General features: G+C 40.6%; 1 protein-coding gene across 3 annotated transcripts in view; it reads right to left on the bottom strand.

The window, feature by feature from the left end:
* Nucleotides 1-19,272, bottom strand: part of LOC140728951 (solute carrier family 22 member 4-like) — a 147,681-nt gene that overhangs the window by 95,034 nt on the left and 33,375 nt on the right. For 2 of the 3 annotated variants that reach the window (XM_073048084.1, XM_073048083.1), the window contains exons 2-3: nucleotides 14,939-15,042; nucleotides 7,652-7,806 (exon numbers count right to left, since the gene is read on the bottom strand). In XM_073048084.1, coding sequence (XP_072904185.1) covers nucleotides 7,652-7,806; nucleotides 14,939-15,042 — 259 coding nt within the window. Of the gene's footprint in view, nucleotides 1-7,651; nucleotides 7,807-14,938; nucleotides 15,043-17,013; nucleotides 17,085-19,272 lie in introns of all 3 variants that reach the window. The other variant, XM_073048085.1, reaches the window with a different exon arrangement.

Genomic DNA, 19,272 nt, shown 5'->3' with positions numbered 1-19,272 from the left:
ATTCCTGAAAGCAAGCCCATCAGTTTTAGGAACAGTTCAATGTTGAGGTGAGTGAAATGGAGTGAAGTTATCCGGTTACTAGGTTAATTGGACGTTGTAAACTGTCCCTTAATTAGGCAAAGGTTAGCTCAGTGGGTTGCTGGGCAGCATTGCTCGAAGAGCTGGAAGGGCCTGTTCTATGCTGTATCTATCAATCAATCAATAAATAACAGATAAAGAAATGCTAACTGGCTGCATCATGTGGATTAACAAATTAGCATTATTCACTCTTAACTTACAGGAAACCAATATAAACTAAAAAAAAATCCAAATTTCTTTCTCAGTACACCCTGAAGAACTGAGGAGCTCTGGGATGAACTTCTCAAGTAGGCTGTACACTTAAACAAAGCACTGAAGAATCTGCTGAAGAACAAGCAAACCTCTTTATCCACTATGGTTGATTGTCAAGACAGATTTGCAAGTCAACACGTGAGTGATGCAGACGCTGCCAGGGTGACTGTTTGCATCCCCATTAGCTTTTGAAATCAGATTTTTCACTGGAATAAAACCATGCACCAACCTTTCAGTGTGCTGAAAGCACAGGCTTTTCCTCAACAAAACAATTACGGTAGCTTGTGTGCTAATAATCAAGTATCCAACATTTCTCTGTTGAACGATTATGTATGTGCATCAGGTAAACAGGACAAAGATAGTACAGTTAAAGGGAGACTGTGTCAATCAAATAATCAATACACAAATGGCAATAATCCCCTTTATGTAACTGCTGAGATGAGTTGGGTTCAGACATAGATACGTATGTGTACATCTGAGTGGGATGTCATAGTACAGTTTAGGGTTAAAAGCTGTGTGAGGTACAGTGCACAACGGTGATACAACAACAAAATAGTCTGCAGCACTTAGTATCATACAATTCTTTGTATCTTATATAATTTGTTATGTAATATTCGTTCACAAACAAGAGAAAATTTGCAGATGTTGATAATCCAAGCAACGCACACAAAATGCTGGAGGAACTCAGCAGGCCAGGCAGCATCTATGGAAAAGAGTATGGTCTCGGCCCGAAACGTCGACTGTACCCTTTTCCATGGATGCTGCCTGGACGACTGAGTTCCTCCAGCATTTTGTGTGTGTTTGTCATATTCTTTGTAATATTTATACTCAGTGCTATTTTATGTTTGTTAATTGCTTAGTCCTAATAAACTTCCATAAGAATTCTGGGTTGTTTCTTCCATGTGAGCCTTGACTCATTTTACCCACACTCATGGGTTCTGGTGAACTCCAAAGGCTACATGCAAGGGAAAAGTATCTACAGTAGGAATTTCAGGAGTATTTACATAGCCTGGAGGATCATGCCTGCAGGAGTGGACTCTAAAAGACCACATTCAAGCTTAGATTGTTCTAGGTGTTGAAGTCACCTGGAGCCACTCCAGAGAAATTCTTCCTTTGTTTATTCTTCTCCATGGATGCTGTCTGACCTACTGAATTCCTCCACCATGTGTGCTGCTTCACTTGTGCAAGTTGTTACTCCAAATCTGAAGTACTTTCCTCTTGGTGCCTATTGACATCAGTTTCCTTAATATCGTACTCAGTGAAATGCTGCCTTAACCTCAAGAGCAGTCATTCTAACTGTACCTACATGGCCTAATCTGCGAGGCAATCTTTATAGTATCTCATATTTCTTGTGTACACTTCTTGTAAATAAAGTTTATTTTCTGAAATAAAAATATTTCAGAAGAACTGCAATCTTATAAGGACTGACACTTGACACTGAAGGACTGGGTCCTATGTAATTGCTCTCTAAAAACTTGAAGGGCATATTGTTCAAAGAACAATAGTGCTATTAGTATATTGTTTCTACAATGTATAATATTTATGACACTATGAGTGTATATACTTGCTGCCACTGTGAATGTATAGACTGGATGACACAATGAATTTTAAGAACACCATGTACTGGTCTCTATTTCTAGTATATAGTTTGTTATGAATAACGTTTATTTATAAACTAAAAAGAATTTTTCTGTCCTTCGGTGTGCCGCTACCTCTGATGGGTCAGTCCTGCCCATGGGCAGAACTAACCCAAAAGACAGAAATGGAGGAATCTGCCATTTTGTTCCTAAAATATGATACTCTGAATATGATTGTATCTGCTTATTACACTATAAGAATATAACATATAGAAGCAGAATTTGACCATTCAGTCCATTAAGTCTGCTCTGCTGTTCTATCATGGATGGTTTATTATCCCTCTCAACCCCATTCTCTTCATAACCTCAGCTTTCGTCTGTTGTACAGCTCTCCCAGTTTGGACACCAGTTCCCAGTTTATTTCTTTTGTGTGTGGAGGTCCCTACAAGATCAGCTCAGCTCTCAATGCTGGATGGTCTCTATATATTTAGGATGACACAATGGTGCAGCAGTTAGCCTATGCCTCACAATTTCAATCTCAAAGTCTGGTGCTGTCTGTGTAGAGTTTGTATGTTCTACCGGTGACTGTGTGGATTTCCCTGAGAAGGCCAGTTTCCCTCCTACAACTGGTTTCTGTAAATTACCCCTCATGAAGGTGGTAGCTGGAGAATCGGGGTGGACGTTGAGCTGTGATGGAGATTATGGGGAAGTAAGCTTGGAATGGGACTGATAGCAATGCAGTAAGTTCCCAAATGGCCTCCTTCTTCAGCAAAAAGTCATACCTTCATAAAGAGTTAAACAAAAAACAAGTCCTTCACCCCACAAGGTTTGTGCTGACCCACAACCATCCACTTACACTAATCCTTCATTCAACCCATTTTTTTCTCCTCCCCTTGTGAACTCCTCCTAGATTCTAGTATTCACCTACGTACAGTGGCCAATTTAACCAACTAACCTGCACATCTTTGGGAAAAACATGTGATCACAGGTTGAATGCACCAGCTCCACGTAGATAGCACTCTCTGGTCAGGAGTAAAGGTTCAAAGTACATTTATTATCAAAATATGTATATAGTATACAACCCTGAGAATCGTCTTTCCACAGACAGCCACAAAACAAAGAAAACAGTGGAACCCGTTCAAAGAAAAACAGCAAAGCCCCCTCCCACCCATGCCAAAAAATCACGCAAACAGCAGCAAAAAAAAACAAGCAAAGAACAAGTAATATAAAACACAAAATCAAAAGAGTCAAGGCATAATTCAGTCCAATTCAGTGTTCGTTATCTGCAGGCCGCCCTGATTCAAAGTCACCCAAAATAGCAGCTAAAAAAGGACTGACCAGAAACCAGAAACATGTCATAACATGAACCATGGAATCCAATCCTCAAACCAGATTTCTGACCCTGGGAGGCAGCAACTCATGAACTGTGCCCATGTGCCAACATAATTAACTATAATGCTATTACCTTTTATAAAGTAAGATCAAGCAACGTTGGTGAAAACAGGGCTTTGCTTCCAAATGAACTCAATGCTTTCTATGCTCACTTTGACCATCAAAACATGGAGGTACCACCATAAATTTATGAAGTGGGGTGCTGTGCGCAATCATAATTGACTGAAAACGGATGTGGGAGCATGGAGGAACATCAGGAAATCTCCAGGAAGACCTTCTTCATTGCTGCTGCTGCTATGAGGTCCGGGACTCTGCTGGGAAGAACAGGCCCCCAGTCCTCGGGGTCACGTTGCTGATGGCCGTTGGCGGGGCCGTCTTAATATGCTCAGCAGAGGATGGTGCTTGGAGAAGCTGTGCCGGAGAGGATGGTCGTCGGCTCGGAGGTTCGACGGACTCGGAGTCCGCTGCGGTCAGGTCGCTTTCGGTGTGTGCTGCATCTGCGAGGCTGAGTCGGGCTGTGCCATGGAAGTCCATAGCGGGGGTATTCCCTTCTGCCGCCGGCGTGGGATGGCAAGTCTGTCGGGACCCTGGGGACTTGTGGAAACTGTGTGGTGATTTCTTTTGAACTTATAGTCCTTTAACATCTTTGGTCTATTTTTACTGTGCCCATGGTCTGTTTTTTTTTATCAATTATGCTATTGTTTGCACTGTTGTAACTATATGTTGTAACTATGAGGTTTTGTGCAGGTCTTGTAGCTTTAGTTTTTGGTCTTGTTTTGTCTGGTGGATTTGGAGCTCCTTTCCGGGGAACGCACTAAGACGGCAGCGCGATATTAATACGCAGCAGCCTCTCCGGACTCTGGATTGGGGATTGCCAAACGTTATGTGGATTTTCTGGTGTAGTCTGTTTTGTCATATGCTTTTGTGATAATTATTCTGAAGGAACGTTGTCTCATTTTTTTAACTGCATTGCATTTGTGGTTTCTAAATGACAATAAACTGAATCTGAATCTGAATCTGAACCTCCCACATATCAAGAGATTTCAGTCTCTGAGGTTGGTGTGTGATCTGCCTCCGGAGGTTGAACCCGTGAAAAGAATCCAGCCCAAATGAAGCACCTGGCCAAGTAATAGAGATCTGTGGTGATCAACTGGCTGAGAACTTTTTAACTTCTTGCTTCACCAGTGTAGGGTACCCACCTGCTTCACTTATACTGGTGCCTAAGAAGAATGTAGTAACCTGCCTCAATGACTATTGTCCGATAGCATTTACATCCACAGTAATGAAGTGTTTTGAGAGTTTGGTGATGAAACACATCAATTCCTGCATGAGAAGCAACTTGGATTCACTGCGATTTGCCTACTGGTACAACAGGGCACAGCAGATGCCATCTCATTGGCTCTTCACTCAAACCCAGAACATCTAAATAGTGAAGATGCATAAATCAGGATGTTCTTTATCAACTACAGCTTGGCATTCATTGCCATCATCTTTCAGAACTAACTGATAAGCTTCAAGACCTTGGCCTCAATAACTCCTTGTGCAGTTGGATCCTCAATTTCCTTACTTTCAGATCCCAGTCAGAATTGGCAACAACATCGCCTCCACAATATCCATCAGCACAGGTGCACTAAAAAGGCTGTGTGCTTAGTCCTCTGCTCTACTCACTTTACACTTCTGACTGTGTGGCTAAGTAGAGCTCCAATGCCATATTCAAGTTTGCTGACAACACCGTTGTCATAGGCCAAATCAAAGGTGGTGACGAATCAGTATTGAGGAGGGAGATTGAAAATCTGGCTGAGTGGTGCCACAACAACAACCTCTCACTCAATGTCAGCAAGACTTCAAGAGGAGGAAACCAGGGGTATATGAGGTCCATCCTTATCAGAGGATCAGAAGTGGAGAGGGTCAGCAACTTAAAATTTCTCAGTGTTAACATTGCAGAGGACCTTTTCTGGCCCCAGCACATAACTGCAATTCCAGAGAAAGCACTCTTTGCCTCTAATTCCTTAGGAGCTTCTGAAGATTTGGCATGACATCTAAAACTTTGACAAATTTCTATAGATTTGTGGTGGCAAGTGTACTGATTGGCTCCATCACAGCCAGGTATGGAAACACCAATACCCTTGAATGGAAAGTCCTACAAAAAGTTGCAGATATGACCCAGTTCATCACAGGTAAAGCCCTCCCCACCATTGAGCACATCTACACAAAGTGTTGTCCCAAGAAAGCAGCATCCATCATCAGGGATCTACAGCACTCAGGACAAGCTCTTCCCTCACGGCTGCCATCAGGAAGAAGGTACAGAAGCCTCAGGATTCACACCATCAGGTTCAGGAACAGTTAATACTCCCCAACCATCAGGCTCATGAACCAAACGGAATAACTTCACTCAACTTCACTTGCCCCATCATTGAAATGTTCCCACAACCTATGGACTCACTTTTGAGGACTCTTTATCTCATCTTCTTGATATTTATTACTAATTCAGTTATTATTATTATTTCTTTCTTTTTGTATTTGAACAGTTTGTTGTCTTTTGCACACAGGTTGAGCGCCCAAGTTGGCGTGGTGTTTCATTGATTCTACTATGGTTATTATTCTATTATGGATTTACTGAGTATGCCCACAAGAAAATGACTCTCAGAGTTGTTTATGTCCACATATATTTGCTAATAAATTTACTTTGAACTTTTGAACTTTGAATCATTTGATGTTGGGATATAATGGGCTGCTACCATCGGCAAGAGGTACAGAAGCCTCTTAAACCAGTTGAGATAACTTCCATCACCACTAATCCAAACTGATTCTGCACCCTACAGATGTACTTTCAAGAACACTTCACAACTCATGTTCTCAGCATTGATTTTATTTGCACAGTTTGTCTTCTTTTGTACATTGGTTGTTTGTCTGCCTTCAGATGTCTGTCTGTGCATAGTTTTCTGTAAAATGCTATTGTAAATCTTTTTTTCCTGTAAATGCCTAGAAGAAAATGATTCACAATTTTCAAGGTAGTCTATGGTGACATATACATCCTTTGATAATAAATATATTTTGAACTTTGAACTGCTGAATATTTAGGTGACCATTTCAAATACACACGTAAAGAAATGTAAATATATTTAGTCTTGAAATTGAACCCAGCTGAATGTGTTTTAATCTGCAAATCACCCATTGAGGCAGCTTTCCCCATTGTAGATCAGTCTAATTGGGAAAATTATCCTGGCACTTCTGTGTACAATTCACATTTTTCCTGACATTCGTCATGCACCCAATGACATTGCAGATTATGCAGTTCAAGTTTCTATCACAGCAGAATGAAGTAGAAGCATTTCTGTACGACTTGTTTTCAATCACAAAGGTACTAGGAGGACATTGCACAGAGATCAGAATTAAGATAACAATCTCCCATATGCTGTTTCTGATGGCTAATATTAAGGCAAGTAAGAATTTGTGTTCCCTTCATAGACCAAAGCTTCTTTATTAAACTTAAATCTTACGTGGTATGCTGTGATCTCGGGCCCTTTGAATAGTCTTTGCCTCAAAGTGCTGCAAGACAATTCATCAGCTCCATATTAATCAGGAAAGGTGCGGTTTCAGGGGAAGGAATGCACGAACTCGAGGAGAACATCAAGTCCCCACCCTCCACATTTACCCTCACTTCCACAATAGCCTTTTCTGCAGCAGTACGGCAGATAAGTTCTGTAAACGTTGACTCACTTCCCAGCAGTCAGAATCAGATTTAATATCACTGCCATATGTCATGAGATTTGTTGTTTGCTAAACATAAAAAACTATAAATTACAATAAGGACATTAAAAATTAAACTGAACAAGTAGTGCATCAGGGAGGCAAAATAATGAGTTAGGGTTTATCGGTTAATTGATTGTTCATTTAGGAATCTGATGGTGGAGGGGAAGAAGCTGTTCCTAAGGCATTAGGTGTGTGCCTTCAGGCTCCTGTATTTCCTCCTTGATGTAGCAATGAGAAGAGGACATCACCCTTTGTGATGGGGTCCTTAATAATGGATGCTGCCTTTTAGAGACAGCGCCCTTTGAAAACCATTGACAAGCTAGCTGGAAGTTACACATGATCCTTTGTACAAAGCATCTTAATATCACTTTTAACAAATTTTTGCCCTATTTTACAAACTTTTTCAGGGTATTATAGTAGACATTTAGAAGGTGAGGTTAAATTTACATGAATAAATTTATCAAGAGTTTCTTAAGCATCTGAAGTGAAAAATGAAGTATGCTCCTTCAAAAAGGGTTAATCAAGTTATATTAAAATCTCCAATTTCTTTTGCATGTATAGTACTTGGAATCAGATAACAAAGCACAAATTGAACTTACCTAGAACAAAGCCAGCTACATAATTTGAGATATCTGCAAAGCCAATAAGAAAGCACAGTACACAGAACATTTCCCAGCTCCAAGAGACCACCTGAATGAAACTTAAGATTGTTTGCATCAGCATTGCTCCAAAGAGAACAATTTTTCTCCCATACCTTTGAAAACAAGAAAGAAAAATGTAAATTTTATTTATTCGCAATTGTAATTAATTTTATTGGTCTGATTCTGTTTGCTTACCAGATCCCGAACCTCCATCTCACCCTGGCCCTCTCTGCCCCTACCTCAGCATCATTATACATTCCAAATTCACATAAGGTTACTGATTTCTATGGGCTTAGCTAGTTAGTGTTACAGTTATCTGAGCCAGTGAGTTATAGTTCAGTCACTGACCCCCCACTCACAGCCTACCTACTAGGTACTGGGGACTCTCTGACCAGCCCTGTCTTGAGAAACAGTTCCTGGTGATCAGACTGTGCACTAGTAGTGTTCTGATACATTGTTGCAGTTGTCATTTCCCAATGAATAGGTTTCACCAAAGCCTCATTTTGCTATGACATAAATGCACACTTCAATGCAGAGCAGAAGGACTCTCCCCCTAAAGTAATATTAAAGCAAATTATCTGGTCCATCTATTATTGGTACAGTTGGGTACAAATTGATTACTTTAAATTGATCACCATTATGGCAAAAGCTATGCTTCCAGATGTATTTTAGGTGCAAGAAACATTGTTTAGTAAAAGTGTCCATGGTTACAGGGAGAAGGCAGGAGACTGGGGTTGAGAAGGAAGAGAAGTCAGCCATGATTGAATAGCGGAGCAGACTAATTGGGCTGAGTTGTCTAATCCTGCTCCTGCCTCTTCAGCTCTTATGGTCACTGACCTGCAGCACATCTAGACATTGTGCAAAATGGAGCATAAATTGAAGTTCTTTCATTATTTGAGGACCATTCTGGCTTTGATGGCAAAGAGCTATTAGCATTTAATCTGGTGCATTATGGAGAGCTGTCTCAATGCCAGATTTTGGTGGCAAAGATATCTGTTATTGTCATAACAACCTGAGTAAAGGAAATAACTGTAGATATGCAGTAGGTGTATTTCACCATTGTTAGTGATAAAATTTGAATTTGATGAACCTGATGATACAGATTAGTGTTGGAAAAAAGAACATAAAGCCAGCCACATTGTTAGTGAACTAATATCTATACACCCATTTTGTACAGTTAGAACATAATGCTGGAAAACTACACAGGGAGCCAACAATAACTATGAAAAGAGGTACACCAAGACTCAGCGATATTAAGGTTCGAAAGAGGATTGACAAAGTGGCTGCTGAAAGGATAGTTGGAGAGGGTAGCATGGTCCAAGGACAAGCTTTTGACCCTTTATAGTAAGATGAAGTGAAATATTTTTAGAACGTTTAAGTCTTTAGAATTATCAGGCTTAGTTGCTTTCAGTCAATTGCCAGTCACCAAGCATATGAAATAATGAGACCAATCAGTCATGCAGGTTCTAGGGGCTACATGGCTGTTCCTGCCTTGAGCTTTTAGATTTTTCTAAAATATAAAACATAATTAATAAAGAAATATTTGAGGAAGGCAAATGCCATGTTAGCATTTATTTCATGATGTTGAGAATACAAGAGCAAGGATGTGATTTTTGAGAGCTGATGAGTATTGTGAACAGTTTTGGCTGCTCATCTTAGAAAAGATGTGCTGGCATTGGAGAGGGTTCAGAGGAGGTTCACAAGGGTGATTACAGGAATGAAAGGGTTATTATACGAGGAACGTTTGATGGATCTGGGTCTGTACTTGCTGGAATTCAGAAGGATGCCGAGAGATCTCATTGAAACCTTTTGAATGTTGAAAGGCCTAGACAGAGTAGATGTGGAAAGGATGTTTCCCATGGTGGGAGAGTCTAGGACAAGAGGACACAGCCTCAGGATAGAGGGCCGCTCTTTCAAAACAAAGATGCGGAGAAATTTCTTTAGCCAAAAGGTGGTGAATTTGTGGAATTTGTTGCCACATGCAGCTGTGGAGGCCAGGTCGTTGGGTGCATTTAAGGCAGAGATTGATATGTTCTTGATTAGACATGGCATCAAAGGTTACACAGAGAAGGCCGGGAACTGGAGTTGAGGAAGAGAAAAGAAAGGATCAGCCATGCTTGAATAGTGGAGCAGACTCAATGGGCCAGATGGCCTAATTCTGCTCCTATGTCTTATGGTCTTATAAGGGCAGAAACTGTTGGGAATACTTAATAACTCAGGCAACAACTAGGAAGAAGAAAACAGAATTAATCTTTCAGGAGAAAGATTTTTCATTGGATTTCCAACAACTGCTGTGTGTAAAACCTACAACTCACAATACTAACATGTTCTTCCATTATTTTTTTCTCATTCCCTGATTTCCTTCATTCATCTGTTATCTGGGTGGCAGCTGAAGGGAAGGGAAGAAGTGAAAGGACAGGTATTGCATTCCCTGTGCTTGCATGGGAAAGAGTTACAAGACAGGGAGATGCAGCCAGGACCATAAGATCAGACCAAGAGCAGACCAGGGAGTCACAAAGGGAGCAACATTATTGAAATTCTGAAAGGAGATATAAACATAACAGCACACCTTTGGGATGGGGGAGGAAACCAGAGCATGCAGTGGAAACCATTGTAGTGACAGAGAAAACACATAGACAGTACCCAAAACCAGGAATGAACCCAGGTCTTCGAAGCGATGAGGTAACAGTACTAACTGCTTCATCACTATGCTACACTGATAAAATATTTTGGTTTGAATTGGGTCAGGCCTTACTTGCATTTTTTCAAGTTCTAGGACGATTTACTCTGTCGTACTACAGCAGCTTTGCTCCTACCTGTTCAATAGGTACTTCTTGCAAAGGACTGTGGATCGGTGGGTCAGACAGCTGCTCCTCAGGACCATGTTAGGGATCCGGAGCTGCAGCTTGATGATTATTAGGGAAAGTGAAGAGGTGACAGACAGGAGCTACAGGGAGGTAGTCATCCCTAGGCTACAGGGGTCAGAAAACTGGGTGAGTGTTAGGAGAGGGAAGGGAAATGCTTGGATAGTGGAGAGCACCCCTGTGGCTGCCCCCCTCAGCAACAAGTATATCGTTTTGGATGCTACTGAGGGGGATGACCTGACAGGGGACGGCCATGGTGACCAGGTCTCTGGCACTGAGCCTGGCGCTGTTGTGCAGGAGGGAAGGAGGGAGAAGAGGAATGAGGGATTCCATAGTCAGGGGAACAGACAGGAGATTCTGTGAGCCTGATAGAGATACCCGCATGGTGTGTCGCCTCCCAGGTGCCAGGGTACGGGATGTCTCGGATCGAGTCCAGAACATTCTGAAGGGAGAGGGCGAACAGCCAGCTGTCTTGGTACATGTTGGTACCAATGACATAGATAGGAAAAGGGAGGAGGTCCTGAAGAGAGATTTCCGGGAGTTAGGAAGGGAGCTGAGAAGCAGGACCTCCAGGGTAGTAATCTCAGGATTGCTACCTGTGCCACGTGCTAGCGAGGGCAAGAATAGTAGAATCAGGCAGATAAATGCGTGACTAAGAGACTGGTGCCGGGGGCAGGGCTTCAGATTCTTGGATCATTGGGATCTCTTCTGGGGGAAGTATGACCTGTTCAAAAAGGACGGATTATACCTGAACCCAAAGGGGACCAATATCCTGGCGGGAAGGTTTACTAGAGCTGTTAGGGAGGGTTTAAACTAACTTGGCAGGGGGATGGGAACCGGAATGATAGAGCGGAGGAGGGGGAAAACAGAAATAAATCTAAGATAGTGAGCAGTAAAGATGTCAGGAAGGACAGGCAGGTGATGGGGCAAACTTGCAGCCATTGGGATGAGTTGAAGTGCAATAAAGTTGCAGTGCAATTAAAGCAAAAAGTACCAAATACTGGACTTTTTTATTTAAATGCACGCAGCATAAGGAATAAGGTGGATGATCTTGTCATACAGCTACAGATTGGCAGGTATGATATTGTGGCCATCACTGAGACATGACTAAAGGATGCTTGTCTCTGGGAGCTGAATGTCCAAGGGTACACGGTGCACTGGAAGGATAGGCAGGTAGGCAGAGGGGGTGGCGTGGCTTTATTGGTAAGAAATGATATTAAATCATTAGAAAGAGGTGACATAGGATCGGAAGGTGCAGAATCTTTCTGGGTTGAGCTAAGAAATCGCAGGGGTAAAAGGACCCTGATGGCAGTTACATACAGGCCTCCTAACAGCTGCAGTGATGTGGACTACAAATTACAACAGGAAATAGAAAAGGCTTGCCAGAAGGGTAGTGTTATGATAATTGTGGGGGATTTTAACATGCGAGTGGATTGGGAAAATCAGGTCTCAAGAGAGAGAATTTGCAGAATGTCTACGAGATGGCTTTTTAGAACAGCTTGTTGTTGAGCCCACTAGGGGATCGGCTGTACTGGATTGGGTATTGTGTAATGAACCCAGGGGTGATTAGAGAGATTGAGGTGAAGGAACCCTTAGGAGGCAGTGATCATAACATGATTGAGTTCACTGTGAAATTTGAGAAAGAGAAGCTGAAATCTGATGTATCGGTATTTCAGTGGAGTAAAGGAAATTACAGTGGCATGAGAGAGGAACTGGCCAAATTTGACTGGAAAGGGACACTAACAGGAAGGACAGTAGAGCAGCAGTGGCTGGAGTTTATGCGAGAAGTGAGGAAGGTGCAAGACAGATATATTCCAAAAAAGAAGAAATTTTCGAATGGAAAAAGGATGCAACCCTTGGCTGACAAGAGAAGTCAAAGCCAAAGTAAAAGCAAAGCAGAGGGCATACAAGGAAACAAAAATTAGTGGGAAGACAGGATTGGGAAGTTTTTAAAAGCTTACAAAAGGAAATTAAGGAGGTCATTAAGAGGGAAAAGATGAACTATGAAAGGAAGCTAGCAAATATTATCAAAGAGGATACTAAAAGCTTTTTCAAGTATATAAAGCGTAAAAGACAGGTGAGAGTAGATATAGGACCGATAGAAAATGATGCTGGAGAAATTGTAGTGGGAGATAAGGAGATGGTGGAGGAACTGAACGAGTATTTTGTATCAGTCTTCACTAAGGAAGACATCAGAGTGTACTGGACACTCAAGAGTGTCAGGGAAGAGACGTATGCGCAGTCCCAATTACGACAGAGAAAGTACTCAGGAAGCTGAATAGTCTAAGGGTAGATAAATCTCCTGGACCAGATGGAATGTACCCTTGTGTTCTGAAGGAAGTAGCTGTGGAGATCGTGGAGGCATTAGCAATGATCTTTCAAAAGTCAGTAGATTCTGGCATGGTTCCGGAGGACTAGAAGATTGCAAATGTCACTCTGCTATTTAAGAAAGGGGCAAGGAAGCAAAAAGGAAATTATAGACTTGTTAGCTTGACATCGGTGGTTGGGAAGTTGTTGGAGTCAATTGTCAAGGATGAGGTTATGGAGTACCTGGAGGCATATGACAAGATAGGTAGAACTCAGCATGGTTTCCTTCAAGGAAAATCCTGCCTGAAAAACCTATTGCAATTTTTTGAGGAAATTACAAGTAGGCTAGACAAGGGAGATGCAGTGGATGTTGTGTATTTGGATTTTCAGAAGGCCTTTGACAAGGTGCCGCACATGAGGCTGCTAAACAAGATAGGAGCCCATGGAATTATGGGAACGTTACATGCATGGATAGAGTGTCGGCTGATTGGCAGGAAAAAGAGATTGGGAATAAAGGGATCCCATTCTGGTTGGCTGCTAGTTACCAGAGGTGTTCCACAGGGGTCTGTGTTGGGGCCGCTTCTTTTTACGTTGTATATCAACGATTTGGATTATGGAATAGATGGCTTTGTGGCTAAGTTTGCTGATGATATAAAGATAAGTGGAGGGGTAGCTCATGCTGAGGAAGCAGAGAGTCTGCAGAGAGGCGGATAGATTGAGAGAATGGGCAAAGAAGTGGCAAATGAAATACAATGTTGGAAAGTGTACGGTCATGCACTTTGGCAGAAGAAATAAATGGGCAGACTATTATTTAAATGGGGAGAGAATTCAAAGTTCTGAGATGCAACAGGATTTGGGAGTCCTCGTGCAGGATACCCTTAAGGTTAACCTCCAGGTTGAGTTAGTGGTGAAGAAGGCGAATGCAATGTTGGCATTCATTTCTAGAGGAATAGAGTATAGGAGCAGGGATGTGATGTTTGAGGCTCTATAAGGCACTGGTAAGACCTCACTTGGAGTACTGTGTGCACTTTTGGGCTCCTTATTTAAGAAAGGATGTGCTGACGTTGGAGATGGTTCAGAGAAGATTCACTAGAATGATTCCGGGAATGAGAAGGTTAACATATGAGGAACATTTGACCGCTCTTGGCTGTACTGCTTGGAGTTTAGAAGAATGGGGAGGGACCTCATAGAAACATTACGAATGTTGAAAGGCATGGACACAGTGGATGTGGCAAAGTTGTTTCCCATGGTGGTGGAGTCTAGTACGAGAGGACATGACTTGAGGATTGCAGGGTGCCCATTCAGAACAGAGATGCGAAGAAATTTTTTTAGCCAGAGGGTGGTGAATCTGTGGAATTTGTTGCCACGGGCGGCAGTGGAGGTCGAGTCATTGGGTGCATTTAAGGCAGAGATTGATAGGTATCTGAGTTGCCAGGGCATCAAAGGTTATGGTGAGAAGGTGGGGGAGTGGGACTAAATGGGAGAATGGATCAGCTCATGATAAAATGGCAGAGCAGACTCGATGGGCCAAATGGCCGACTTCTGCTCTGCTTATGGTCTTATAAATTGCCCCTGGTGTAGGTGGGTGATAAGAAAATCAGGGGGTGTCACCGGGCATGTGAGAAAGATTAGGCTACCGGGAAATAAGTTGGAGAATGGGGTTGATCGGATGGCTCTGAGGACCAGCATGCATTCACTGGGCTCAATTGCATACTTCTATGTCAAAAGGAAATATGAGAAAAAATGCTTTGACGTAAGCCAAACTGAAATCAACCTGATTGGTTTCATATAGGGGAGAGTGTGCACAGAGGTACAGTGCCTTCTTTGAGTTACAAATGCAAATTAAAATCTTACTCTGTTTAGAAATAAGATTCATTCCATTAGCTTTCATGAGCTTAAACTGCTGAAATGTTATAAAGTTCTCCTTTAATTTTAGCCTTGATAAAACCAGTCAGGTTTTCTTTGTTTTCGGAGGGCTCCTTATCAAATAAACCGTTCCATGCACATTCTCTCAGGTTTGATTGTCATTCTGTTTATTCATAGATGGAGTACATTCCTTTTACACTGGCTGTACCTGTCCGAAATATGTCCAGAAATAAATGCACCACATGTCATTCCCAGAAAGAACACCGACATGGTAAAAGGTCCTTTCCAATTGTTGCCACAGACAAGATTCCACTGCAAGAAATGCAAAATACATAATTAACATTCTCGTGTAAAAACATCACTTCCTTCAGAAAAATAACATTAAAATTCGATGCAAAATTATTCCTTCATTATTCTCTCTCCTCACTACCACCATGGAGCCAGAGGTACATAAAACCTGGACCACTGCACCAGGTTCAGGAATAGTTATTACCTGAGCTGGAACAGAGAACTTCAATCGCCGCTACTCTGAATTGATTCTAACTGGCTGCATCGCCGTCTGGTATGGGGAGAGGGGGTGCTACTGCATAGGATCAAAGAAAGCAGCAGAGTTGTAAAATTAGTCTGATGGACTCTTGACTCCATCTTTTTTTCTCCAGTCCTGATGAAAGGATTCAGCCCAAATAGTCAGCTGTATTCTTTTTCATAGATGCTACCTGATCTGCTGAGTTCCTCCAGCATTTTGTGTGTGTTGGTTGGATTTCCAGCATCTGACTTCTCTTGTTTGTGACTGGACATCTTCAAGAAGCAGTGCCTCAGAAAGGTGGTATCCATCATTAAGGACCTCCACGCAGACATGCCCTCTTCTCATTGCTACCATCAGCAAGGAGGTACAGAAGCCTGAAGGCACACACCCAGTGATTCAGGAACAGCTCTTCCCCTCTGCTATTTGATTTCTGAATGGACATTGAACCTATGAACACTACCTCAATATTTTATTATTTCCCATTTTTTGCACTTATTTAATTTAACTATTTAATATATATACTTACTGTAATTCACAGTTTTCTTTTTTCTCTCTAATATCATGTATTGCACTGTACTGCTGCCGCAAGGTTAACAAATTTCATGACATATGCCGGTGATATTAAACCTGATTCTGATTCTACGACCTGCAGACTCACTTGCAAGGACTTTTATAAACTATCTTCTCAGTATTATTTTTTATTTGCACATCTTGCCTTCTTTTGCACATTGGATGTTTGTCAGTCTTTGTCTGGTTACATATAGTTTTTCATGACTTCCATCGTATGACATTGTTTTCCTGTAAATGCCTGCAAAAAATGAACCTCAAGACAGCAAATGGTAACATACATGTACTTTGCTAAAAAGTTTACTTTGAAATATGGAGAACACCCAGAGACATTATGAAAGTGGATCGAAATCTATGAAAATACTGGCATGGAAACTGAAAAAAAAGATAGCAGAAAATACAATTCATAGAATTAGGGACCCAAGAACGAAAATGATAAAAAATAAGCTAAGTGAAATTCAAGAAGCTTTTGAAGTGTTTTACAAAACGCTATATTCCAAAGTCCCAGGGGGAAGCATAACCCAAGTTGACACCTTCTTGAATTCTCTAGAGTTACCCACTTTAAGCGAAGAACAAAATAGAAGGATGACTGCTGACATAACTGAAGTTGAATTAAAAGCTGCAATTAGTAGGCTTAAATTAAGCAAGTCACCAGGATCAGATGGGTATACAGCAGAGTGGTACAAAGAATTTAAAAATGACTTAATTCCTGTTTTACTCCCCACACTGAACTGGGCTCTAAAAAAGGCACAAATGCCACCCAGTTGGAAGGAAGTGATAATCTCAGCTATACCGAAAGAAAACAAGGATAAAATGGAATGCAGGTCATTTAGACCAATATCCGTTCTTAATGTAGATCATAGGTTATTTACCTCCATCATGGTCAAACGTTTAGAGGAGTTTCTACCCATACTGTTACGTAATGATCAGACAGGTTTTATACGACAACGCCAGACTCAAGACAATATACGAAGGACACTTCACATTATGGATCATATACAAAAAAAAATCGAAGCAATAGTGATAAGCGTGGACGCTGAAAAAGCATTTGATTCGGTTAATTGGAATTTTCTTTACAGAGTTTTACATAGATTTGGTTTCCAAGACACAATTATTAAAACTATACAGAAACTATATGACAATCCTACTGCTAGGATTAAAATCAATGGATGTTTATCAAATAGTCTTACCGTAGAAAGGGGCACGAGACAGGGTTGTGCATGGTCACCACTACTCTTCGCGTTATATCTGGAACCATTAGCTTAATACATCAGACAAAATGAAGATATCAGGGGAATTATTATTAAAGGGACAGAGCATAAATTGGCTTGTTATGCGGATGACATTTTGATTTATCTAGGGCAACCAACATACTCTTTACCTAAATTGATGCAATCCTTTGAACAATATGGTCAATTACCAGGATACAAGATTAACATAGATAAAACCCAATTACTTTCATATTACTATAGCCCACCAAGAGAAATTAAAAGTCGATACCCCTGGGCATGGCACACAGAGTCTTTCAAATATTTGGGCATCATTATGCCAAAAGATTTGGCAAAATTATCAGAATGTAATTATCAGCCTTTATATAAAAAAATTAAGGAAGATGTGGCAAGATGGAACCTGATTCCTTTTTTCAGTCTCAGTTCAAGGATTGAGTCTATTAAAATGAATATACTGCCCAGACTGTTATATCTCTTTCAGACCCTACCAATAGAGATTAATCAAAATCAATTCAATGAATGGAACAAGATGCTATCAAGGTATATGTGGCAGGGTAAAAGGCCTAGAGTTCGCTCAAAACTTTGCAATTAGCAAAGGAAAAGGGGGGATGGGGCTTGCCTTCTCTTAGGGATTATTATTTTGCAGCACAGTTGAGTGCTGTGATATGTTGGTGCAACCCATCATATGACGCTCAATGGAAAAACATTGCAGAGCGGGTACTTCCCATCCCCATACAAGCAATTTTGGCTGATAACAACCTGCAAAGGTACATAAATACTATTGATAACCCATGGGTGAAATTGACTCTTAAAATATGGAAAACTACTATAAAAGAATATAATCTAGAGGGAGACATTGCAATTCTTAAATGGTGTGCATATGACTCTGATTTTACACCAAATAAATTGGATGCTAGATTTAAGGACTGGACAGCTAAAGGAATAACAGTTCTTTGCAACATAATGAAAGAAGGAACACTCTTCAGTTTTGAAATGCTTAAAGAGAAACACTTATTAGAAAAACAAGATTTTTATCGGTATTTACAGATGCAGCAATATGTTAATAAGACGCTGAAAAATGTAACCAAGGCAAATACATGCTTGATAGAGCTATTTAGAAAAGCATATAATTCAGATAATGGTAGTAAAATCATTTCAAGCATGTATAACGGGTTGTCAAATCTTAAAACACATTCGACTTCATACATTCAAACAAAATGGGAGAAGGAAAGAGGGATAATTATATCTGAGGAAGAATGGACAACAATATGGAGATATCAACGGAAGTGTACCAATTCACAGAAATGGAGGGAGTTTGGATGGAAAAACTTGATAAGATATTTTATTACACCCTCTCAGAAATCCCATTATGATAGTAACCTCCCTATTTGCTGGAGAAATTGTGGAAATCAAAATGCAAATCATTATCATATTTTTTGGGGCTGCCCTGTTATCAAAAACTATTGGAGGGGGATACACAATGCCCTACGAGACATCTTTAAATGTGAAATACCCTTGGAGAGTAAGACCATATATTTTGGATATATACCTCAAGAATGGTTGAAAAGAGATAAATATTTAATGAATATACTGTTCGTGGCTGGTAAAAAAACTCTTACTAGGAAATGGTTATCACAGGAGAGACCAACTTTAAATACATGGATGGAAATTACAATGGACATTTACAAAATGGAGAAGATAACAGCATCTGTTAATCATAAGCTGGAACAATTTGATTCATACTGGGAAAAATAGTTTAACTACATAATGCCTCATAGGCCTGATCTTATTCTCACAAATCAATGAATCTGTTGTAAAAAAAAAGATCACTCCCTACTTGTACATAGTTCTTTCCTTTTGCTTGTTTTTTCTTTCCACTCTTTTCTATAAGTGTATACCTCAGATAAATACTTTGTGGAGATTTTGTGATATATATGATTATATGATATATATGTACAATGTCTCAAATACATCTTATGGAAATGTTTGTTTGATGAACTTCAATAAAAATTAAATTACAAAAAAAAATGGAGAACACCATTTTAGGACTCTTTTAATCAGTTCTTTTAAATTTGTAAATGAATGCATTTTCTCCAGTCCTGCATTTTATCCTCAAATGGTCTGCCATCTTCAAAGATGTCTCTACCCAATAATTCGATTTTAAAATCCAAGCAGGACTCATCCCTCATTTTCCTTAATGTCCTGCTTTATTCAGCCTTC

This window comes from Hemitrygon akajei, chromosome 6, assembly GCF_048418815.1.
Source record: "Hemitrygon akajei chromosome 6, sHemAka1.3, whole genome shotgun sequence".
Classification (NCBI taxonomy): domain Eukaryota; kingdom Metazoa; phylum Chordata; class Chondrichthyes; order Myliobatiformes; family Dasyatidae; genus Hemitrygon; species Hemitrygon akajei.
Note: the sequence above shows the minus strand (reverse complement) of the source record. Positions and strands in the feature narration are given on the sequence as shown.